Source organism: Peromyscus eremicus, chromosome 20 (assembly GCF_949786415.1).
Source record: "Peromyscus eremicus chromosome 20, PerEre_H2_v1, whole genome shotgun sequence".
NCBI lineage: Eukaryota > Metazoa > Chordata > Mammalia > Rodentia > Cricetidae > Peromyscus > Peromyscus eremicus.
The window spans coordinates 23827646-23852736 of NC_081436.1; the positions used below are offsets into that span (position 1 = coordinate 23827646).

General features: G+C 51.9%; 1 protein-coding gene across 2 annotated transcripts; it reads right to left on the reverse strand.

The window, feature by feature from the left end:
- Positions 1-20: 20 nt before the first annotated feature.
- Maff (MAF bZIP transcription factor F) lies at positions 21-11226 on the reverse strand. 2 transcript variants are annotated; one of them, XM_059247332.1, is made up of 3 exons: positions 10963-11226; positions 2019-2085; positions 21-1652 (listed from the first exon to the last, which is right to left on the reverse strand). In XM_059247332.1, exons 2-3 carry the CDS (start codon positions 2052-2054, stop codon positions 1218-1220), a joined length of 471 nt encoding a protein of 156 aa, XP_059103315.1. In that variant the 5' UTR covers positions 2055-2085; positions 10963-11226; the 3' UTR covers positions 21-1217. The 2 variants fall into 2 exon arrangements, with proteins under 2 accessions (XP_059103315.1, XP_059103314.1); XM_059247331.1 differs by lacking the exon at positions 10963-11226 and adding an exon at positions 10492-10638.
- Between the last annotated feature and the right edge of the window lie 13865 nt (positions 11227-25091).

Consider the following 25091-nt stretch of genomic DNA (forward strand, 5'->3'; position numbering starts at 1 on the left):
TATATACACTTCTCTGTGGAAAAAAGAGAACTCGACTTTATTCAGAAAGTCTACAAAATACTCAAGGCAGATAACTGGCTCACTTTAAGTCAGAAAATAAATAACTCTGGGAGCTGGGCAATGTTTAAAAAACCTTGTTGTTGCCATCCAGCTTTCCCTAAATATAAGATTAAATGTGATTTATTTGTAGATATAAAATATAAAATCCAGCCCAGGGCCCACATATTTCCCAGGGCAGAAAGCTGGGCTCTGATGGCGAGAATAACTTAAGATTCGTGCAATAAATAAGTGTAGAGGGTCAGCTGTATACAGTGTTGGGGAGTTGCTAGGGCCAGACTTCCCAGGGGACCAGTGGTCAGCCCCCACACCACCACGGTACTCCGGACCAAAGTGGAAGCCCTAATTCCAAGGGACCCCCTTTTCTCCACTGCCTGCGTCAGGACTGTAGTGTTTCTGTCCCTACCTACCACAGAGGTCATCTCCGTTGCCCCTCCTCTGGCTGGCCAGCTCCTCAACTCGTCCCTTAGTGTCACCTCCTCTCTCCTTCAGCTTCTCTTCCCCACCACCTAGACAAAGGTCTCCCAGGCAGAGAGGAGTCCCTGTGTGTTCCCCGTGAAGTCAGTCTGTGGTTGGAATGTTAGGGCAGCAGTGAGAAGGCCCCAGTGGGGTTGCAGCCACTCAGTTCTGTGTGGCCTTGGGTCCATCTGCCTGACAGCTTCCCCATCTGTCAACTGAGCTCCACTGGTCCGTTCCAAAGACTCTTAGCTTGGGAAAGCCTGACATTCCTAGGTCCCAAGCAGGGAGGTCTCTTGAGTTCTGCTTCCCAGCAGGGCAGCCCCACAAGGCCACACCTAGTCCTAAGTCGTGGGAAGTGTGGGAAGTTCGGAAGGGCATGCTGGTACAATCCAAAGCCTCTCCCGCCAGCTCTTCTCCGGGCCATCTCTACACCACCTCGCTTCCAATCTGAGGTGGACTTTCAGCCGAGGGAAACCCAGGACCCCAACGTCCCCCTCACAACTTAGCAAAGTTGCCCCTCCCCAGGGCCATCAGGTCCTAGTCTGGGGGCCTGCAAGAGTTAGAAAGAGCCCAGGAAAGGAATGTGAAGTCATCACACTGGGTAACAGTGGCAGAGAAACGGGACCGGGAGCGGGAGGCACTCAGGCACTTTGGGAAGGGAGTCGGGTCGGAGGGGCGTGGGTCGGGGGAAGGGGCGGGTACTAAGAGCAGGGGGCGGGGTCAGGAGCGGGGGAGGGGCCGGGCGCCGACTTGACGATGGTGATGACGCTGGCGGGTGCCACCAGCGCGGCCGGCCCGCGGGCGGCGGCCACCGAGCGCGCGAAGCCCTGCAGCGCCTCACACTTGCCGCGCAGCGCGTCGAGCTCCAGGCGCATGGCGGCGTTCTCGCGCGCCAGCTTGTCCACCTCGCGCTCCAGCTCCGACTTCTGCTTCTGCAGCTCCTCCTTCTGGCACACGCGCTTCACACGGCAGCTGGCCGCGTAGCCGCGGTTCTTGAGTGTGCGCCGCCGCTGCTTCAGCCGCGTCACCTCCTCCGCCGACAGACCGCGCAGGTTCCGGTTCAGCTCGCGCACCGACAACCCCATCAGCGCCTCATCCGACAGGTGCGGCGTGTTCTCGCTCAGCTCGCGCTTCACCTGCGAGCCATGGGGAAACAGAGGCACGGGGCCGTGCTGGGGATGCCGCCCCACTTCCCAGTGCGCCCTCCCTCCCCGTTTTGGCGATTACTGCACTTGAGCTAAGACCTTGAAGGTGATCGGGACCAACATCAGCACACTGGAGGCCACCAGGGCTCCAACTAACCAAGCTGAGAAACCCAGCCTGGAAAGCCCCTTTCAATGGGGAAAGCAGGCGCAGAAGGAAGTGACCTGTCCCTGTAGCCCTGTCGCTGCTTAGTCCCCTTTGGGGCTTCCAGGAAGGAAAGGGGAATTGGGATGTCGCTGCTCTGTGAGGAGCAGCAGAGAGACCACAGAAACCAGTGTGGTCCACAGAAGCTAGCTCACCTTCAGGGCTTTGCTGGATAAGGGATCCACAGACATTTTTGCAGAAGGTGCCCTCTGGGCTGGAGACCTAGGAGAGAAAGAAGTTCAGGGTCATCTTAGTTTCTTCAATCTCCACACCCTGGCCATTCAAGGCTCCTATCTCAGAACTGAGACCTACCTCCTCTGATCCCAGCTCCCCGGAGTGACTCATTATCTAGGTCTTTGCTGAATGTCACCTCTTCAGAGAGGTCCTCTCTGACCACTGCCATCCTGGCTGGTGGTTTGTCCCTCCCTCCCCGTTCTCCAACACAGTGTCAGTTTCACCACAGGCTCACCACGCCAAAGTTGGTGCCTGCATACACGAAGTACTTGAGAGACGTGAACCAAGGGAGTGGGCACTCCTCCCGTTGGCCACTCTCCCACAGGGAGGCATGTTCTGCTGTGTTTCAACTGTGTGGAGGTCAGAGGATAATTTGCAGTCAGTTCTCTCCTTCCACCTGTGGGTTCTAGGGTATCCACCTAAGATCTGTAGGCTTGGCAGCAAGCTCACCATGTAGCCCAGGCTGGCCTCAGACTCCCTATCTTCCTGCCTCTGCCTCTTGAGTGCTGGGATTACAGGCTGTCCACAGAAGTGTGCCCAAATGTGTGCAGGCCAGTGAGTCTCCAAAGTCCATCCTGTACCCCATCAAGACAGAGCATGCAGCCGGGCAGTGGTGGTGCACGCCTTTAATCCCAGCACTCGGGAGGCAGAGGCAGGCGGATCTCTGTGAGTTCGAGGCCAGCCTAGTCTACAAAGCGAGTTCCAGGAGAAAAAAAAAAAGAGAGAGAGAGAGAGAGAGAGCATGCAAGTGTCCTCCCAGCAGCATTTGTCCAAGGCCATGTTTTTGGGAAGATTTCCCCAACTGCTTGAGGTCTGCACACCAGTAACTAACTCTCCATGGCCCTAGAGGGAACAGTAGCTGTCCCCTAACCTAAAGTGCGCCCAGTGAACGCAGAGCCTTCCCCGTGGGCCTAGAAGCCTTCATTCCTTCGATGATCACCTGAATAGCTATAGTTTGCCATGCACCCGGCACTGGGGAGAAGCGAACCCAGCATTTGTATCCCAGCATTTGAGGCATCGGATCAAGAAGGACTTCAAGGCCAGTGGTGGCCACATAGCCAATTTGAGGCCAGCCGGGGTTACATGAGACCCTGTTAAACAAGTGCTCTTAACCACGGAGCCATCTCTCCAACCCTTTCCCTTTCTTTTTACACTGGGGATTGAACATGTGGTACACAGACATGCATACAGACAAAATACTCATGCACAGGAAATAAAAAATAAACGTTAAAAATTTAAAAGGGCAGCCGGGCGGTGGTGGTGCATGCCTTTAATCCCAGCACTTGGGAGGCAGAGCCAGGCGGATCTCTGTGAGTTCGAGGCCAGCCTGGGCTACCAAGTGAGTTCCAGGAAAAGGTGCAAAGCTACACAGAGAAACCCTGTCTCGAAAAACCAAAAAAAAAAAAAAAAAAAAAAATTAAAAGGGCAAGCGAGAGGCCCAGGGGTTGGATCCCCAAGACCCATGTAAATGCAGGATGAGTGTGGTACCCCACCTGTAATCCCAGAATGGAAGTGGGTGGAGATGGGATTCCCCAGAGCAAGCTGGCTAGCTAGGCTTTGCTGAACTAGGAGCTCTGAGTTCATAGGGGGCTGCAAGCCATCAAGGAGGGTGCTCAGCGCCAACCCCTGGCCTCCACACACACCTGCATGCACAGCTCACACTGAGTCTTTTACCACACTCACATACATGCAGCATCTTGCTCAGTGTCTGTCCTGTGAGGAGGTCCCCTCTCCAACAGTAGGATCCCTGTTGAATCTTCTGTGGCTTACCCCAGGGCTTAGAACAGTTTCTGGCCAGAGAAGATGCTCGTGTGGCAACTGTGGAATTCTCAGTTGTGACTCAGGCCTTGGTGGGGACAGTCTGGGGCTTCTGAGGAACTCTCACTGGGTTAGGGGTCGGTGGAGCAGCTCAGAGAGCAGGAAGGAGTGGGGCCGGAAGGGGAAGTTGGCCATTCAAGACACTTTTGACTGCCAGCTACCCCAAGGCTAGGAGGGTCTCATGGGGCCTGCAAGGGAGTAGAGGCACAGGGCAGGGATCCCAGCATCAGGAACAGACAGGAGGGTCCGAAGTTCAGGTCATCCTGTTAGATCATGAATTCAGAGCCACCTGGGCTACATGAGCACTGCCTCAAACACAACTAAGACTGATAAAGAGCCACTAGGTCAGGCATGACACACACCCTGCAATCCCAGGGTTGGGGAGGCAGAAGCAGGAAGATCACAATTTTTAGTCCATCCTTGGCTACATATCAAGTTCAAGCAAGACCCTATCTCTATAAGACAAAAGCCGCCGTACCTCTTGTGATGTATCTAGAAGCTGCCCAGACCAGAACTTGGGGGCAGTTCTAGACTTCCTGTGTTGATTCTGGTGAGAGGGGGTCTCCTTGATTTCACAGGAGAGCCTAGAACTTATGATCCTCCTGCCTGTTACCTGAGTACTGGGATTACAGGTGTGGGTTAACATGCCTGGTTGCGGTGGCATTTTTTAAACAATCCCCTGCCTGAGCTACACACTGTAGGGGGTGGGGGTGGGGTATCTGTCCATCAAGAAAATCTGACATGCCATGGCCCACATGGCACCCCCCATGGGTCCCATTGATCCCTATTAACCAGAAGACCAGAATCCAGGCACCATGTAATGCTCCAGACAGGCCCTGTGCCCAGCCCCACCCTGCTTCCCACTAGCCCGCCTCCATTCTGCCTCCAGCCTGGAGGAATCTTTTTACTTCCTTCCGCCCACCAACCCCTGACACCTCTCCACTTTCCTCCTCAGTTTATCTGCCAGGGTCCTGCTCACTCTCTGTCCCAGGGTAGGAAGCCCTCCCTGACCCACAGGTCTTGCTGGGCAACCTCTGTCCCCCAGCCTTTCTTGTCCTAGCCTTTCTCCCTTGGTGGGGTAACCATTTATTTCCTTGTCCCTATACCAGACAGCTGAGTCAGCCCAGGGCTCAACAGGGGCAGGGAGCAGGCCATGGGGGTGTGGGTGGGTGGAGTTTCTGTCACGGTCACCCAGCTGGTCAGTGTCCCAGCCAAGTTCCAAGACCAGCAGCATGGGGGAACACAGTGTGAGTGAAACCTGCTAGTTAGCCTCCACGTCCTTCTCCTTGCCATCTGCCTCGTGAGGCAGATGTCACTGGTGCCAGGAGAACTGGAGAAAGCATAAGGACCCCACCCATGTGACCTTGGGCCCAGATCAGGGCTTGGGAGACAGGGAAAGGGCACTGGCTGAGAGGCAAGCCCAGAGTTGGAGTTCTGTCCATGTTTTCTCCAGGCTGTGCAACCTGAGGAGAGCTACTTCACATCTCTGGTCTCTACTATCCCATCTGTAAAGTGGGACAATGTCTTCCACAGTTTTAGTGGAAGCTTGTCGTATAAACAGAGGGACAGAGGTGGTCTGGCATCTTAGGAAAATTGCTGAGCCTGACCAGGTGTCAGGGCTGCAGGCAGCTCTGGGGGTTTGTTCTGAGTCAGCATAGCCAGCTAGGGTCACCACAGAACTTCGTGTAGAAAAGGCCCTAGAGACCACCCCAAGAGGAAGGAGTGACCCAGGGAGGCACATCACTTGCTGGAAGCCACACAGCAGCCTGTCTGCAATACAGGCAGAATTCTGACCTTTTTTTTTTTCTCCATTTTTTCGAGACAGGGTTTCTCTGTGTAGCCCTGGCTGTCCTGGATCTCGCCCTTAGACCAGGCTGGCCTCGAACTCACAGAGATCCGCCTGCCTCTGCCTCCTGAGTGCTGGGATTAAAGGCGTGGTGGGGGGGGGCACACACAGGCTCAGGACTGACTCTTGATCCCTTCCTACCATCGTCCTTCCTACCATCATCTTCGTAGTCTTCCTGATAACACTGTCAAATAATGCCCAAAGAGGGTGACAGAGGGGACACAGCCACAGAGGGCAGAGCCCAGGACTGAAGCCACTCTGAGCCAGACACGTCCTCACAGTATGTCCTCAGTATAGCCCCTCCTACGAGCCCTGTTTCCTCATCTCTGTGAAGAGGAAGCACTTCACCTGTGCTGTGCCTGGACCTAGGTCGGCTAGGGATGGGGTAAGCAAGTGACACCAGATATCCAGGCCTTCTTGCCAGCTGTGTGCAGCTGGACGGGTGAGGGGTACATGCTTAGTCAAGGGACCTGATGGAAGAAGGGGGTCTCTCCCTGCATAGGTTAACTAAGGACCTGCTGGGTGCTGAGTGCTCGGTGTTGAGTGTTGGGTGCTGTGCCTGGTCCAGAGCCTTGGCAGCAGAGCCTGGCCCCTTACGAGTCAGTTGTCTTTTCTGGTCTCCTGAAGTCTTAGATCAAGTCAGGGTTGGACTCGGTTGGCTGGGCACAGACCACTCTAACCAGGCACTTATTTCCCGTGAGATGAAACGGCCCCTGAATCTTTCAAAACCTCAGGTGGCGCACGCCTTTAATCCCAGCACTCAGGAGGCAGAGGCAGGTGAGCTGTGAGTTCGAGGCCAGCCTGGTCTACAGAGCGAGTTCCGGGACAGCCAGGGCTACACAGAGAAACCCTGTCTCGAAAAACAAAACAAAACAACAAACCCCAAAACCTCAGTTTTCCCTTGGACCTTCTTCACATGGCCTCAGAATCCTTCTCCACACAGCCAGCCCCCCAAAAGAAGACAATGAACAGTCTACCCTAGGAAGGCTAGGACCCGCCCATCCTCCTCCATCCCCACAACCCCCACTCTAGCCTCAGGCCCCTCAGTGGCATCCTCACAGTCCATGGAGGCCCACATTTGCCCAGGAATGTCCTAGCTCAGCAGTCAGCCAGTCACAGAGGGAATGTCCCAACACAAGAAGGGGAACAAATTTTCCCATCACCTTTGGCTTTTGGCTTCTAGCAGCAGGCCCCAGTTTCTAGGACACAAGGCAAGGAGACTCCACTGCCACTAGTCTGCCTGGCCCAAGGTGCCCACCCTCAAAGGCTTTTCTTCTTCCTGGGGAAGCCGGCAGGGCCAACTCCAGGTCTGAGGTTCCTAGTATTCTTTGGAGACCCAGGAATGAGCTCATTCTTGGGGACATGACGGCTAACCAGCCAGGGGCCATGGCCTTCCTGTCCCTGTCTCTGGCCCCTCGCTGTACACCCGAGACATCCTGCAGACGGCCCACCCACTGGCATGGGCTCCTCTCTGGCTGCTGAGCCGGACTGCTTACTTAGTGAGGACAGAGGGAAAAAATGTGTTTGCCTGGGTCTTGGCAGTAAGCACGGGGCGCCTCCTCCCTGCAGGAAGGGTGCAAGGCCGGGAGAACGGAGCAGTGCAGGGAAGCAGCAGCCCGGGGTTCCAGCCCCATCCTGCTACCCACACTCTCACTGTGTGACTTCAGATTGTCACTCCCTTTCTCTGGGCCTGGATTGCCCAACACGCCCAGCCTCCCCCGAGTCTAAGGTACCACCCAGCAATGGCAATGTCTGAGTTTACACTGTCAGAGTCTGGCCCAGGGTAAAATAAAGCTCCAAAGCCTCCAGCAGGGTGGAGGCGCTGGAAGAAAGGAAAGGAAACCAGGGAAGGCCTCCTGGAGGCAGAGGCCTGAGAGCCCAGGCAGCCAGGCTATGAGCCCTAACCTCCTTTTTCCTCCACCTGCACAGCTAGGCGCCACTTCCTCTTCCAGCCAGACCAAGACCACAATGGCCTCACCACTGCCTTACCCCCTCCTCTGCCTCCACCTCCAGTAGCATCAAAGGGGTCACTAGAGACACAAACCTACAAACTTGACCATGTTTGGCAGGTTTCGAGACCTTGTGCTAGTCGGGTGTGGTCACGTCCACCGTGATTGCAGCCCTCAAGAGGCAGAAATAGGAAGGCCAGCAGTTCAAAGCCGGCTCAGGCTACCTAAGACCCTGTGTCACAAAACCAAACCAAACCAGGGCTGGAGAGACGGCTCTGTGTTGAAGAGCACCTGCTGCTCTTGCAGAGGACCCAGCTTCTGTCCTCAGTAATACATCAAGTGGATCATAACGGCCCGTAACTACAGTTCCAGGGATCCGACACCCTCTGGCCCCCACAGCCAGCTGCCACACATGTGGTACACATAAGCTCACTAACACCTACGTAAATAAAAAATGAACTTTAAAAAAAAAAATCTTTGAAAAAAAAAATCAAAACCACAGTCCCATGCTACCAGCTGCCCCAGGCCACAGAAGAGCCTCCGGCCAATAACATGTTCCCTCCACTCTCTCAACATTCTTTTTGTTAATAACCAACGAATGAGCAGATTGGATTTCCTAACGACTATTGGTCAGGAGGAACACAGGCTCCTGTGTGTGTGTGTGAAGGAGGAGGCCACCTGCACCCTGAAGGACCTGCTCATTTGAGGGGAAATTCCTCCAAGACCCTTACAGCCCCCAGTCTCGATTTCTGCCTCCCTGGATCTGTGGTCCTCTTTCTGTCTGTGTCGCTGAAGCCCAAGGACATGGATCCATTGCCCATTTCTTCAACTACCCACATATCCAAGAAGCACCCACTGTATGCCAGGCCCTGTGTTGAGCCCTGAAAGCCCAACAAGGAATCGTAGCCCTTGTCCTCTGGGTTCCAGAGTCACAGAACCATCAGACTCTACTCCCCAGTCACCTCCCTGGGGAAACCTTCCATGATTGCCCTGGCTAAGTAGGAGCCCTCCTACTACTTAGGCCAAAGTAACTTCCCCTCCGTGGTACCGATCTCAGCGGCCACTTGTTTGTGGCTCTTTGACTTTGTTTCCCAGAAGGCAGTCCCTGGGTCTGTCTGTTCACCGCACCCCTAAGTGTCTAGCCTAGCCACTGTGCAAGGCTAAGTACAGCGAAGCTTCCCTGTGCATTGAGATGGAGCCAGCAGCCCCACACGACCACAGCTACAGGTGAACTGGTCTCACCAGGCCTTCCTGCCATAGTGAGTGTTGCTCCTGAAGAAAAGGACCCAGACTTGGTTCCCAGCACTCACATGATGGCGGCGCACAACCACCTGTAACTACAATTCCCAGGGATCTAAGACCCTCTTCTGACCTCTCCTGGCACCAGGCACACACAGGGTGCAAACACATACATGCAAGTAGAAGACTCATTTTTTTAAAAAGTGCGGCCGGGCGGTGGTGGCGCACGACTTTAATCCCAGCACTCGGGAGGCAGAGCCAGGCGGATCTCTGTGAGTTCAAGGCCAGCCTGGTCTAAGAGTGAGTTCTAGGACAGTCAGGGCTACACAGAGAAACCCTGTCTCGAAAAACAAAACAAACCAAAAAAAAAAAAAGTGCATCATCTAGGGATCCTGGGCCTTAGTGGACCCCTGGGGATTCAGAGGAAATAGAATCTTTCAATGCTAAGTTTCCATCTGTCAGTGGCCAGTTAACCACTTCCCCTCACCACTGGCCCCCAGCCCCACTGGGGAATGTTTCTTGATCAGCTTTGAGGATGGACCCACCTAAGTCCTGTGGCCCTAGCTACAAGCCCCCAACCACCAACTTTACATACACCTCCAGCCGCAGGCCTTGGGGTTGGCTCTGCTTTCCCAGTTTCCCCTGGTAAACAGGCTGTGCATTGCAGCTGCCAGAGACGGCTCTCCTGCGGTCCTGCTGCAGATGGGGACACTGGAGTCCTCACAGTGGTAGCAGAACTCACTGGGCTCAAAGTTAAGGTATCATTTTTCCACCCCCTGACAAGCTCAGCTGCCACCTCCTTGGATTCCAGAACCCTCAGGTAGCAGGAACAAGAAGAAAAACGTCTGAGTAGGATCATGGGGTTAACAGAACCAGCCATCCTTCGGGTTGCTGGCCTAAGCAGGTGCCTTCTGGCAGTGTTCCCCTCCCACATTAACCCTGCAGAAGACCAGGGATTACACTGCCTGCTGATCTTGCTGGTCCAGGGTGGACTCTAGGTGTGCCAGTCTTTAATTAGCCCTGGGGTCCAGCAGTCCACATGCAGGTCCAGTCTAACGAGTCCCATCTGAGAACTGAAACTACCAGGAGCGTGGCTATCAGCCTCACTCCATCCCTCAGGATCCAGCAGGTGCAGCCTCAGAAATCCAGACCAGCCACTGTAGCCATCAGAGTAGCCTGGGAGTCTTGACTTCCCCAGTCTTTGCCACGGCCTTTCTGGCCTTCCCTATTTTTCCTGAGACTGAAGAAATGGGACTGTCTAGGGATGAACAGTTCATACTGAGCCAGAAAACCTGGGGCTAAGGAAGGACTTCCACGCACTTTGTTACCGGGTCCACCGGTTGGCCAGGAGAAGGCTGGCTCGCTCACCTCTGCTCTACCTAAGGCTGCAGGCACCCGCGCTGGGCGAGGAACAAACACTGATGTCACCGGGCTACAGCCAGGGGAAACTCCGGAGACAACTGGGGCCGGGCAGTCCCGGCTGGTGGGAAGGAGGAGGATGGCAGAGGGTGGAGAGGAGGGAGAGAGAAAAAAATTCCAGACCTGGTGTGACCATCGATTGGGCCACTTCCTTCACTCGGGTCCTTATTCCGCATTTGCTCCAGTGGACACCGGTGCGCACTCACTTCAAGGTACACCCGGCTAGTGTCAGTCTCCAGGGAGCGCGTGCGACCACAGACAAACACACACACACACACACACACCCCGAGGTACACCGTGCGCACTCAGCCCGCGGGACCCAGGGCGCTCCCCAGAGAACACACGCGCATGCACGCCAGCGGGGGACGTAAACAAACCGCGCACACACGGTGCTGGGCGCGGCTCCAGGGACTGTTCTCACAGAGTCACGTACGTGCACGCCCCGCCCCCGCCCCCGCCTCCGCCCTGGCTTCCTCCCCGGCCCGCGCACCGCCTCCCAGCCAGCCCCTGTGAGGCCCCTCGGTGGGCACATGCACAGGGGGCGCCGACAGGACGGCCGCACGCGCGGCCCCAGGCACGACCTGGAGCGCTCACCCCTAGCGCGCTCCCGGTCCCTGACGCGTCCTTCCCGCTCTCCGCCAGGCCCGGCGCTCCGCGCGCGCTGGTCGCAGCTGTCCCCGCAGCTGTCGCGGTGGCGGTCCCCGGCCGCTCTCGAGCCCCACTTCTCTCCGATCGGGACCGCGGCTCACTGGGTACCCGGCTCCGCGCAGCGCCGCTCGGAGTTTTGTTATGGGGCGGGCGGCGCAGGGGGCCGGAGCCGCGCGCAGTTGTAAGGCGAGCTTCCCGGAATTACTCACGCACAGGATTCCTTTCATTCATAAAAACCCAGTCATGCACTGACGTCATCGCCCCGGCCGCCGGCCGGCCCCAGAGCTGCCGCCGAGAGCCAAGGCCACGCCCCACGCCCAAGTGAGGCCCCGCCTCCAGTAGGCCCAGTTCTAGGGGGTCCACAGCTAGTGCCTCCTGGGTTCTCAGCCCCCCACCCCCACCCCCGGACTTGGTCCTCTATGCATTCACGTGACACCTTTCGAGAATGGCAGTGGCGGTATCACTTGCTTCACTTTACAGTTGACTGTCTGGACTCTTCTCTTCGATCTACACCCTTTGCCCGGATGATCTCATCCAGTCTCGTGGTTTTAAATGCCATCTCTGTACCTGTGAGCCCTAGGTTTGTATTCCCGGAGCCACAGCAACTGCCAGCTCCAGTCTTCAGCTGCGCCTCCGCTCGCCCCAGCGACGCCTGCCTCCACCGTGTGGATAAAGGCGCTTGTCACTGACTCTGACAACTTCCACGTCGGGAAGGAGACAACTGACTCCTGAAAGCTGTCCTCTGATCTCCACTTACAGTGGCATGTGTGCACTCACACAGAGACACATAATAAACGAATTGAAGGTAAATATAAAAGTTACAAATAGCCGGGCGGTGGTGGCGCACGCCTTTGATCCCAGCACTCGGGAGGCAGAAGCAGGTGGATCTCTGTGAGTTCGAGGCCAGCCTGGTCTCCAAAGCGAGCTCCAGGAAAGACGCAAAGCTACACAGAGAAACCCTGTCTCGAAAAACAAAACAAAACAAAACAAAGTTATAAATCATGAGTTGTGTATCCTGTTCATGCCCACTTCCCTACCTTTTAAAGAGCTGAGGCCGTGCCTGGCAAATAGTAGGTGCTCACCTAGTGAAGGAATCCAGTAGACTCGTATGACGTGTGGGAACCCACGTGGCTAGAGCCCTTGGCCTCATCCCCAGCCTAGGAGCACAAAGGAGGTGAGGCTTCAGCATCCACACCCTGATGCCCTTAGAAGTCGGTCTCGTCTCGGTAATGGTCAAATGATGTTGTGCAATGTTGCATTTCAAAGTGGGGTTGGGCTGGGCGGTGGTGGCGCACGCCTTTAATCCCAGCACTCGGGAGGCAGAGCCAGGCGGATCTCTGTGAGTTCGAGGCCATCCTGGGTTACAGAGTGAGATCCAGGACAGGCATCAAAACTACACAGAGAAAGCCTGTCTCGGAAAACAAAACAAAACAAAAAAATGGGGTTGTTGGCCCTTCTCACACTCTCTTTTCAGTCCTGAGATGGCTCGAAGAAAATGGTCCACCGCAAGGTCAAGGCAAATGAGGAAGAATAGATCTTCGGCCTCAGAGCTCAGGTGGCCGGAGGAGAGAATTAGTTGGTATCTCTCACATCTTTGCATCTTTCAGTGAGACCTTTGTCCATGTCACGGATCTTTCTGGTAAGGAAACCATTTGCCAAGAGGGACTGGTGAATGAAGGAGAGAGCTGGTGAAGACGATTCCTCCCCATATGCTGCCATGTTGGTGTCAAGAACTGGGCACTGTTGTTCTGTCTACCAAACTCTGGGCCACAGGAGGAAACAGACTACAACTCTTGGACCCAGGACCTGTCAATCCCCCGAGTTCTTGCTCACTTGGGATGAAAGACCAGGCCGATTGAGGATGTTACCTCCATCCCCTCTGACAGCCCCCACAGGAAGGAAGGTCACTGTGGTCACTGTCTGTGGACAGGACTTCTCAGGTTATTTTCTGTTAATAAATTGCCTTCCTGTAAGCTAAAAAAAAAAAAAAAAGTGGGGCAGGGCTCTCTAGCTTGAGGCAGCTCTGACTAGCTAAGTCTGGGACAACTTGGGCATTAAAATAGAGTAACAAAGGATCATTACCTATTAAGTAAGAATTGTTGAGTTTACACTGGTAGAAATAAATAGACGAGAGTGGGGGGAATCCCTCAAGTGGAGAGAGCTATGGCATTAGAGAATGACCATCATGCCACCCATTGTAGTAACACAGTGCAGCAGGGATCAGCAGCAGGAATTTGTGTTTGACAAGAAGCACAGTATTCACGTAGTTTGGAGCCAGCCAGATGGCTCAGCAGGTAAAGGCGCTTGCCACCCAAGGACGCAAGTCTGACAACTCAAGTTCAAGTCCTCAGAATCCACGTAATGGTCAAAAGAGAGCACTGACCTCACAAAGTTGTCTTCTGACCTAACTAGACATGGGTCACACGTACAGAGAGAGAGACAGAGAGACAGAGAGAGACAGAGGATGATGATGGTTAATAAAAGTTTTAAAAAAGATATTTCAGGTTGGAGAATTGGCTCAACAGTTAAGGCCATGTATCGCTCTTACAGACCTGAGCGAGGTTCTCATCACCCACACCAGGTGGCTCACAACCTCTTGTAACTACAGCTTTAGGGGTATCTGAAACCTCTGGCTTCTGCCTCTAGCTGGCACCTGTGCCCACATGTACACCCCCCACACACACACCCCCACATACACATAACCAAAGATAAAAAATAAACCTTAAAAAAGAGACTCTCAGAGTTTCAAGGTAATTTTATACAAGACTATTAACTATTATTTTTATGTTTTTATTTATTACTATTGTATGTTATGGTGTGTGTGTGTGTGTGTGTGTGTGTGTGTGTGTGTGTCAGAAGGCCAACTTTCTTTTTCTCTTTCCACCGTAGGTTCCAGGGATCCAACTCAGGTCATCAGGCTGGCACAGGAAACACTTTTATCTGCTGAGCTTTCTCGCTGGCCTGGAATAGTTAATTATTAACTGTGGAAGGAAACTAGTAACTTACAAAGGAGGAACTTGGCAGATCCCAGCTTCACTAGTGATCCAAGTTGCTAAACCTGCACTGGAACAAACAGATGACTAGAAAGCAGGACAACTCAGAGCAGACAGAGCCATATTCTTAGAGCATAGCATCGTCAGTTCCTTGTCCTGTGATGTCCTGTGAGCCATAGGACAGTGTTCTTGATTTTGGGAACTATTCATGAAGTATTAGGTAAAGGGACCTCGTGTCTTTGGTTTACTCGGAAGGCATTGAGATACAAACATGTAAATTATCTGTTCTAGATAGTTTTATGTCAACTTGACCCAAGCTAGGGTCAGTTGGAAAGAGGGAACCTCATTGAGAAAATGCTGTCACCAGATTGGTCTGTGGCCAAGCCTGTAGTGCATTTTCTTGATTGATGTGGGGGGTGGGGAGCAGCTCACTGTGGGCTGGTGGTCCTAGAAAGCAGGCTGAGCAAGCCATGAGGAGCAAGCCAATAAGTGATGTTCCTCCGTGACCTCTGCATCAGCTCCTGCCTCCAGGTTCCTGCCTTGTGTGCCTGCCCTGACTTCTCTGGATGGTGGGCTACAAGCCGTGAGATGAGATAAATCCTTCCCTCCCCAAGTCGGGTGATGGTGTTTATCACAGCAATAGAAACCCTAAGACATGGTGTTGTGGGCTGAATTGTGTCATCAAATCGTGGATATTGAAGGATACCTAATACTTCATAACATGACTGTATTTGAAAGTAAGACATTTTTTTTAAAAAGATATTTATTTTATTTTTTGTGCATGAATGTTTGCTTGCATGTGTTTATTTGCACCACGTGTGTGCAGTGCCCTTGGACACCAGACAGGGCTTCAGATTCCCCATAACTGGAGTTACAGACGGTTGTGAGCTGCCCTGTGGGTGCTGTGTCCTCTGAATATAGGAATATCAACAAGTTTTTAAAGAAGTGTAAGTTAAAAGAAGGTTGTTAGGGTAGACACTAACTTCATCTGATTTCGGTCCTTACAAGAAATGGGAATCCTTTAATCCCAGCACTTGGGAGGCAGAGGCAGGCGGATCTCTGTGAGTTCGAGGCCAGCCTGGGCTACAGTGTGAGTTCCAGAACAGGCTCCAAAGCTACACAGAGAAACCCTGTCTCAAAAAACTAAACAAAAAGTGGGAATGTTGGCACTCAGGGAGAGCCAGGGGTGCCCCACACAGAGAAAGATCTGGGGAGATGAGGTCTCTGGGGAAAACAACCCTGCTGTAGCTTTGTCCTCGGCTTCCAGTGTAAGGTGTGAGAAAATGAGTTTCAGCTCTGAAGCCATCCAGGCCGTGGCATTTCGTCATGACAGCCCTGTCAAAAATTGGAGATAGAAGGTACTATAATACAATAAAATCTGCTCAAATAGCAACATTTGAACCATTGTTTAAAAATACCAATATTAAGAACAATATTAAGGAAATTAGGCTTATAATTTTTCTCTGAATTTGAATTATGTCCTAATGAGAACTCTTAGAGACTATCGAGATGGGCAGAGAGCGGTGTTCCGGGCTGCCCCCCTCTCAGCTGGCCTCCCCTGCTCTGCAAGCTGGCATAGTAACAGTGCCTGCTCTGTGGGCTGGGAAATAGTTTCATGCACTCACACCTATAAGCCTTTATACCATGCTTATTATGTAATAGGAAATCAATAATATTGGGTGAGACACAGAGGAGGCCTCCAATGTCTCCTCGGACACTCCCTCTGAGAAACCTACTTATCCCACGGTGAGTGACTTTAGTCACACCAAGCTGGGTGTGATCTCACCCTGTCAGGACACCTCATCATGCAGGGAGGCACCCTGTTGTCAGTTTCTAGAGAAAGAGAGTCACCTTCTGCTTGCACAGCCCTACAGAACTGTTGCTGGCCCAGTTGCCCCCCCCCCCCATTCATCTTCTGGACTCTGGGGGATGGATGCCCAGCCTTGTTCCAGTGAGACTCTGGCTCATAGCAGAGGAAGTGGTTCCCCTGAAGTAGGGTGCAGCTTGGATTGCACTTCTAGCTGAACTCAGTTGGGGTCAGGGAATGCTGTTCATTTTTCTAGGCCTCATTTGTGCCTTCAGACTGAGAATGTGGGACTAGGTCTCTGGATTGATTTCCAGTCCCTGTGAGCTGATAATGTCTTTTGGACCTCCTGACCAACCTTCAGCATCAGGACATCCAATCAGCACTGGGCACATTTCCGTGGGTCCCTTTGCCAAGTGATGCTAAAAAGGGATTCCTTCAGACACCTGGTGTTGCTCAAAATGCTTCCACCAACCACCAGTCTTGCACTAGTTTCTTACTACGGGTAATTAATGACAACTTATAATGATAATGATTGTGCCCTCAATGAGACACTTCCTTTGTGCCGGGAACCGTGCTAAGTGCCCACAGCCTATTCTTATAGTTTCTTTCTTTTATTTGGAATCAGGATCTCATGTAGCCCAGGCTGGCCTCAAACTTCTTACGTAACCGAGGATGACCAACTTCTGATTCTCCTGCTTCCACCTTGTGAATGCTGAGATCACAAGTGTGTGCCTCCACATCCTGCTGGGGATCAAACCCAGGGCTTTGTGCGTGCTAAGCAAGCACTCTACCAACTAGAGCTACATCTAACCTTTCCCTGAATGCTGTGTATACGCCAGCTCTTCCTTCTCATTGTTCCAACCAGCCCTACCTCCCCCAGCCCTCAGCAACTGATTCAAACTCATATGGCATGTCAGTCTTACCTTTTCATTATTTAGAGAATACTTTATTTCTGTAATCAGACCTGTGTGGATCCATAAGTGGTGTTGCTCCTATTTAAAGCATGTCGATGTATTTAAAGATGTTTTTCCTTCTCACAAAGCCTCCCTAGTGAGAAGCACAAAGAGTCACCATCTCAGAGCTGTGAGCCCATCCACCAAGGCCAGGAGGTGGGGGACCTCTGGTTCCCCAGGTGTGGTGAGTCCCCAGATCCCTTTAGCCATCTCCTTGTCTTAGCAGTTGGGTGTTATCATCTTGTAAAAACTTGCCAGAGGGAGACCTGAACTTGGGACTAAGTCAAGGGCTGAACTGTCTCCTATGAGGCTCTGTTAGGGAGGTGTCCTCCAGCAGATGCTCAGAACTGTTGTCAATGCTGAACCTTGAATCTGTTTCTTCTTATCCAGAGCCAGCAGCTGTGATAAAATTTAATTTATAAATTAAGCACAGTGAAAAATTAGCAACAAGGGCTAGAGAGATGGCTCAGTGGTCAAGAGTGTACTGCTTTTGCACTGAATCTGGTTCTCAGCACCCCGATCAGTTACAACGCCAGGAGATGCAACGCCCTCTTCTGGCCTTCAGGCACACTGCACTCATGTGCACATACTCACACAGACACATAATTGAACATAAAATGACTTTTTTTTATAATTTATTTTTATTTTATGTGCATTGGTGTTTTTCCCTGCATGTATGTCTGTGTGAAGGTGTCAGGTCCCCTGGAACTGGAGTTACAGACAGTTGTGAGCTGCTATGTGGGTGCTGGGAATTGAACCCAGGTCCTTCTGGAAGAGCAGTGAGTGCTCTTAACCATTGAGCCACCTCTCCAGCCCCCATAAAATGACTCTTTAAAGAAAAATATTTTGCCTAGCAAGCACAAGGCCATGGGTTCAATACTCAGCTCCAAAAAAAGAAAAAAGAAAAAGAAAAAGATTAATAATAGATCATGATAAAATAGGATAATCATCACAGGTATTAGAGGAGTGATGTGAATGTGTTTTCCTCATTGCGTTTCTCCCGAGTCCAGACAAACATCAGTATTTTCAGGCCATAGCTGAGGACATATAAGTGAAACTGTGGGAAAGGAATCATGGGCAAGGGATTCGACCATGTTGTATACATTCTTTTTTTTTTTTTTCCAACTCACCCCGTTTTCCCTCTAAAAGCCTTTTTCCTCTGACAGTGGCAATGGGTGTCCCTTATCTGCCATGCTGGAGAAGCAGCATTCTGGATTTTGAGTCTGGGGATATTTTTATATATTCAAGAAGATATTTGGGGGTAGTGCCTGAGGTTGAATGCAGCATTCATTTGTATTTCATATTCATCTTCTACATATACCTTAGAGCCCATTTTGCATCATATTTTTAGTGCATCTGTTTTGTCTATGTGTGTGTTTGTGAGGGGATGGTTCTTTTCTACTGAGTCCCCTGTGTCCCAGGCTGGTCTTAGACCCAAGGGCAAGGATGAACTTGAATTTCTGACCCTCCCACCTCCACCTCCTGAGTGCTAGGATCACGGGCGTGTGCCACTTTGCTTGGTTTATGCAGTACTGGGGATCGAACCCAGAATCTTGTGCATGCTAGGCAAACTCTCTACCAGCTGAGCTATGCCCCCAGCCTGCCTAAGTATACCTGTGTCACCTAAGATCAGGTGGCATCATGATGGCAATCAAACTGTTTCAGATGTGGGAGCATTTCAGGCTTGAGACTATCAGAATAGAAACTGCCAGCCTTTACTTGGGAAGCTGCAACTTTGTCTCGTTCTCGCCATGTTGGAGCGTGGCAAACTGTGACCCAGATGCCACCATTTAGCTGGGCTCCTCCTGCCTGCCACATCACTGGGCTCAAGAGAGAACCCACCGTCACTGCCACAGCCGCTCTAGCAGCAGTTGGGACTGCACAGTGCCATCCCCTGAGGTACCCAGCTCTCTCAGATGTCAGGGGCCTCTTGCAGGTGCCAGGCCCCTTACCACATTCCATCTCTGTCCCACCTTCCTACCAGCCCCCCCCCCTTTAGCCTTCAGTCTGGGCTCACCCCCTCCCTGTCGTTCATCCATCCAGGCCCTTGCAGTAACCACTCGTTGCTATGCCCCAAGCCCACATCTCCTCCCGTTCACTCCGGGACCCTCATGCCCACAGCGCGGCCCACTTCACCCTAGCAGTTAAGTTCTTTCTCCCCTCCCTCCCTTCAGTCCCCATCCCATTTCCCTCCCCTCTCTGTGGCCACATCCCAAGGCCTCTCCCTCCCTCCCTCCACACTGCCAGTGCTGTCCCATAATAGACTCTTGTCCCATAAAAGGCCTGGGGACCTCTTTGTTGCTGTAACTGGTGTCTGTGAGATCCTTGGCAACCTTGTGCACGGTCCCTTCCTTGTCCCTTTCCTCTCCATTCAAATCCCCTTCACTGGTCCAGCCCTCCCCCTGACTCTTCCCTACCCCTATTCCAAGGGGTTCCCAGAGCTTTGACCTTTGCCCTCTCTCTTCTCCCCAGGGCATCCGAACCTCACCCAAGTGTTGGCTGTCATCCTTAGTCTCTGCCTCACCCATCTCTCAGGACGCATCAGATTTCCCTGCCCTTCATGCCAGTTCCACTTGGTCACAGTTGGTCTCAGTGCCAGGCTTTGCCATCTGTACCCCCTTGTGTCTTTAACAGCTTAGTGGCACCCCCTTTTCCACCCCAGGCATTTCAATGAGAAAGCAGGTCATGTGTTTGACTCATCCCTGCCCCTGACTCCCGCAGCTAACCGGTAACTGGCTTGTGATGATCCCATCACCTACCTGCTCCTCTGTCTTCTCATTCCCTTTCCTCAGCTGTGGCTTCCCTTCCGGCCAAGCAGTCTCTCCCCAGGACAACTGCCACAGCCACCTGCCCGTCCTCCACGCCCCCCAGACTCCATGCAAAGGATTGGGGGAGCATCTGAAAACCTCAGCTTGGCCTGGCTGCCCTGTTGAGCAGAGCCTTCTCTGGTCCCTTCCCGACTACAGGACAAGTGCAGCCTGAACTCTCGGGCCTCCTGGCTCCGCCCCTCCCTGGCATCTCCTGCCTCAGCTCTCTTCTCCCCCAGCTGCAGCCCCCAGGCTCCTCTCCACTCCTTTAGTCCCGCAGGCCCCTCCATCCGACATGTCCTCCTGGTCCGTTTGTCTTTCAGTCTCTCCCTTGGATGTTGCTTTTCTCAGCAGCTCCCACATCCCCCTGGGAAGGGGCTCAGGGAGAAGTCCCAACTCCCTCCCTCCCTCCCTCCCTCCCTCCCTCCCTCCCTCCCTCCCTTCCCACTTCCACGTTTCCACAGCTATCTCATGGACCGTTATTGTTTGGGCCTGCAGCCACCTCCTCTTCTTTTCAAACACAAAGTGTTTATTTAGGGTATGTGTGTGCACAGGTGGGGTCCGGGGTTGCTAGGAGCAAGGTCTGGAGATGGGTGTGTGTGCGTCGCACGTGCAGGTTAGGGAGCTAGGTTGCACTAAACTGTCCAAAAGCAGACTGTGTGTGAAAAACCCAGATCAAACAGTGTCCCTGGTTACTGCCCTGTCACGGGAGACTGCACTGCTCGCCTGCCTCACTCCCTCCTTGGATTCTCAAAGAGTCTGTGCTTACTTTGTGGTGATTTACCTATTTCCCTACACTAATTCAAGTTGCTTTTTTTTTGTAGTTTATATTCAAAAGTTCTGACTCATACTGATCTTTCACTCTCCCTTCCTCTCTCTTCCTCCTTCCCTTTCCTCCTTCCTAAGGCTTTCCTTCCTTCCCTCCCTCCCTCCCTCCCTCCCTCCTTCCCTCCCTCCCTCTTCCTCTCCCTGTCCCTTTCTCCCTGTCTCCAAGGTCTTGCAACATAGTCTAGATTGGCTAGGAGCTAACTATGTAGCCCAGGTTGGCCTTGAACTTGCAACTCTCCTGTGTCTGCCTCCTGAGTGCTGGGATTTCAGGCATGTGCCACCACACCCAGCACTTGCCTCTTTCTGTTTAATCAGATAGGACCTTGCCCATCTTTTCTCATTTTCCTCTGATGGAAATCTCTACATAAATGACTGTATTATCATGTCAAACTCATTTGCATGTGTTTTGAGAAACCTGTCCAAAGACTGACTGAAACATGACTAACAGTTGATCAATCACAGAGGTCTTTGTCATCAGAACTAAACGTAACCTGTTGCCTTGTTGATCACCTTGAGATCTGGTGAGATAGTCACACATTTTCTAGGTTCTTCCTGTTTCCTTTACCAGCTCCTTTCGAGTTAGATATGGCTACATGTTGCTTAGGCCACTGAATTTCGAGCCACGTTGCTTCTAGCAGTAGCTTTAAGAGCTAGGGTGGGATGTACCAGGTGCTCATCCCCTGCTCTGGTGACCATGAGTGCCTCTCAGACTGACCTCTAAGTGGTGGCAATAAACGAGAGATCCCATCCCTCCTCACACTGAACAGAGATGTTCCTGATGGTGAGCCAATGAAATTGAGGGGCTGTTTGCAATGACAGTATCCATCCCGTGCCTATCCTGCCTGACACAATCTAAAACATGACCCATTATCATTTCGTGTGTGTGTGTGTGTGTGTGTGTGTGTGTGTGTGTGTGTGTGTGGTGTGTGGTATGTGTATATGTGTATGTGTGGTGTGTGTGTGTGGTGTTGTGTATGTATGGTATGTGTGTGTGTGTGTGTGTGTGGTGTGTGTTGAGTGGTATGTGTATATGTGTATGTGTGGTGTGTGTGTGTGGTGTTGTGTATGTATGGTATGTGTGTGTGTGTGTGTGGTGTGTGTTGTGTGTGTGGTGTGTGGTATGTGTATATGTGTATGTGTGGTGTGTGTGTGTGGTGTTGTGTATGTATGGTATGTGTGTGTGGTGTGTGTGTGTGTGTGTGTGTGTGTGGTGTGTGTGTGGTGTTGTGTATATGGTATGTGTGTGTATGTGTGTTGTGTGTTGTGTGTGTGGTGTGTGGTATGTGTATATGTGTATGTGTGGTGTGTGTGTGGTGTTGTGTATGTATGGTATGTGTGTGGTGTGTGGTGTGTGTGTGTGTGTGTGTGTGTGTGTATGTGGTGTGTGTGTGGTGTTGGGTGGGTGTGTGGTATATGTGTAAATCTGTAGAGGCCGGAGGAGGATGTCAGGTTCCTGCTCTATCATTCTCCACCCTATCCCCTTGAGACAGAGCCTGAACCGGGAGCTAGTCTAGCAGTCTACAATCCCCTAGTCTGTGCCCTCCCAGTGCTTAGGCTGAAGGAGCACATGGCCACAGGACGCTTTTGACGTGGGTCCGGGGTCCTCGGCCATGCTCAGCAAGTGCTTCTGCCCGCTGAGTCCTCTCCCCATTTTAGTCCTTCAGGCTACTGTAGCAAATCCCTCAGACTGGGAAATTCACAAACTGAAAAGTCATTGCTGGGAATGCTGGAGGCTGGGAAGTTCAAGACCCCGGCAGGTTCTACCTAAATCAGGCCTGCTCTGCTTTCATCCGTGTCTTGTTGCCAAGTCACACAGTGGAAGGGCCAAAGGGGACCAACAGGCTCTCTCATGCATCTTTGGGATGATAATGTTGTCATAACCTGGATGATTAGAAGCAGAAAGCCTGTGATTGGTGTAAATATACTCCTACATTTGCATGAAGAAGTATGCTAGGATTGATGGAAACACCTTACTCACACACACTCTTGCCTGTATTACCAAACTATTGTTTTTGTTTTTGTTTTGGAGATAACATCTCACTCCATAGGCCAGGCTGGCTCTGAACTTACAGCAGTCCTCCTGCCTCAGCCTCCCAAGTGCTAGGCTTACAGAAATATGTCGCCCTACCTAGCTCAGCCTGCTTTTCTAGCCAGTTGGGAGAGAGCACCCTTCTGTGCTGTCTCTGGTGTTGCTTCATCAGGCCCGCTGACAGGCTTCCGGGGTGTGTGGGGGTGGTGGCTCAGTGGGCAGAGATGCTTGCTATGCAATCAGGAGGATCTGAGGTCGAATCCCTAGTAGTCACATAAACATGGTAGTGAATGTCTGTACCCCAGCATCGGTGGGAGGAAGCAGGCAGATCCTGAGGAATCACTGGCTGGTCAGCTTAGCCCAGAGAGCTTCTAGTTTAGCTATGGAATGTCCTCGGAGTCTCTCAAGGCAATAGGCATGAAGAAGGGTAGAGGATGACATCCAATGTCCTGCTTTGGCCTCAGACTGTGTGCTCAAGGATATGTGTACCCACACACTCACGTGCGTGCATCACATACACACAGAACAAACAAGCAAATGCATGCCTGGGGGAGGGGAGGATTTAGATGGTTTTTCCTTGCCTACTTGGGACTATTTCTATGTGCACAGTGGGCTGATCTGGGAACACAAAGAAGACGTAGGCAGCAGCAGCAGCAGCAGCAGCAGCAGCAGCAGCAAGGGTACCCCCACGGAGGCAACTGGAGAGTACCAGAGAGTGATCATTCAAGGCAGTGAGAGCTGAAGAGGAGGACTATGCCCTCTGGTACACAGAAAAGTCCCAGGGAACAGGCAAGCCTTCAGAACCAGGAGCCACTGGGTGGGGAGGGGGGTGTGGCACACGCCTTTAATTCAAGCACTCAGGTGGATTTCTGAGTTCGAGGCCAACCTGGTCTACAGAGTAAGTTCCAGGATGGCCAGGAGAAAACATAGAGAAACCCTGTCTCATAAACAAACAACAGCAACAACAAAAAACCAGGAACTGTTTCTAATGGGGATTTTAGACACAGCCATATAAAGGTAATTAATTATAAAATAACCTATTGTTTCAAGGAAGTAAGTATTTCTTTTACAGATTAAGAAATAAAGATTAATTTTAGTTCAAAAAAAAAAAAAAAAGAAAAGAAAGTCAAAACAAAAGTTAAAAAAAAAAAATCCGAAATAAAGAAAACCTTATATTCAGAAAACAAAAAAACCAGGAACTGTGACACTAATCTCTGTTAGAAGTCATGCATCTCCACACCCTTTGCTCGGGAGCTTGACACCAGCCGGTGTTGACTGACTGCTGTTGCTGGTGGTTGTGAGTGAAAGCCAAGGATTTCACTACCTGCCAAGTGTTAGGCCACTCAGAGCAGAGCCTCTACGCTACAGAGTACTTGGAGCTCTGAATCTGTGGTTTTTGGTATCTGGAGCCATAAGCTCCTGAATGTGTCAGCTCAGCCTGTAAGCCTTTGGCTCCCGGGAGTCCAGAGCTACCAATATGATTTACACCTGAGCAGAACAAGGGGAACCCAGCCAGCTGACTGGTCACATGCTGAGCACATGGGCAAGGGTCTCCACCGTGGGAAATCCCACCTCTCCTGACCAGGTCAGGTTTTCCCCTCAGGATGGGAGTGTATGTGGCGGCTGCTTCCTTCCTGAGGAGGGCAGGAGGACACAGCCCCAGTTGCCCCTCAGAAGGCACATAATTAGCCTAACCACACACAGCTGCCTCTGGCCTCGCCCCTACTGTCATCTTTCATACAGGAGAAGGGTTTTACACACTGCTTCTCTGCAAAAGCAATCTTACTGCCTCAGAACAGGGCCCCAGCCATAGCCCAGAACTCTAGACCCGAGGTGACCTCCATGGTCTACTCACGAGCTCACACACCAGCTTCCAGCAGCACTCACTCCATGTAATTTCATCCCAGTCCATGTAATTTCAAGATGTTGACCTCGCCTCTCCTCCTCCATGGTTCCTGCCACCTAGAATGTTCTCACTTTCCTAATCCAGCTGTCAAAGTTGTATTCAGTCTTTGAAACCCCGGTTTAAGAATAGGGTCAGTCTCACCACAAGAAAACTCACACAACCAACTAACCTGGGCTCACAGAGACTGAACTGACAACCAGGAGCCTGCATGGGACTGACCTAGGCACTCTGCATATATGTTACAGTTATATAACTCGGTCTTCCTAACAGCGGGGAACAGGGGCTGTCTCCAACTCTCTTACCGGCTTTTGGGAACCTACTCCTCATATGGGGTCACCTTGCCCAGCCTTAATACACGAGGACGTGCTCAGTCTTACTGCAACTTGATATGCCATGTCTTGTTGATACTCATGGGAGAACTGCCCTTTCCTAAACGGAAACAGAGGAGTGGATGGGGTGTGGGGGTGTGGGGTGTGGGGAGTGGGAACAGAGTGGGGGGTGGGGGGAGCTGGGAGGAGAGGAGGGAGGGGAAACTTCGGCTGGGATGTAAAACAAACAAACAAATAAATTTATTAAAATAAAAGAATAGGGTCATTTTTGTTTTGTTTTGTTTTTCTCCCTATCAAGGGCCAACCTAGAAATAATTCAGGCTTTGTCGGCCAGGTGGCTTTTCGTCATGACTCCTCAAGTCTGCCCTTGGAAAGAATAGACATATGTAAACAGTTGGTTGGCTGGGATCTGGTAAAACTTTG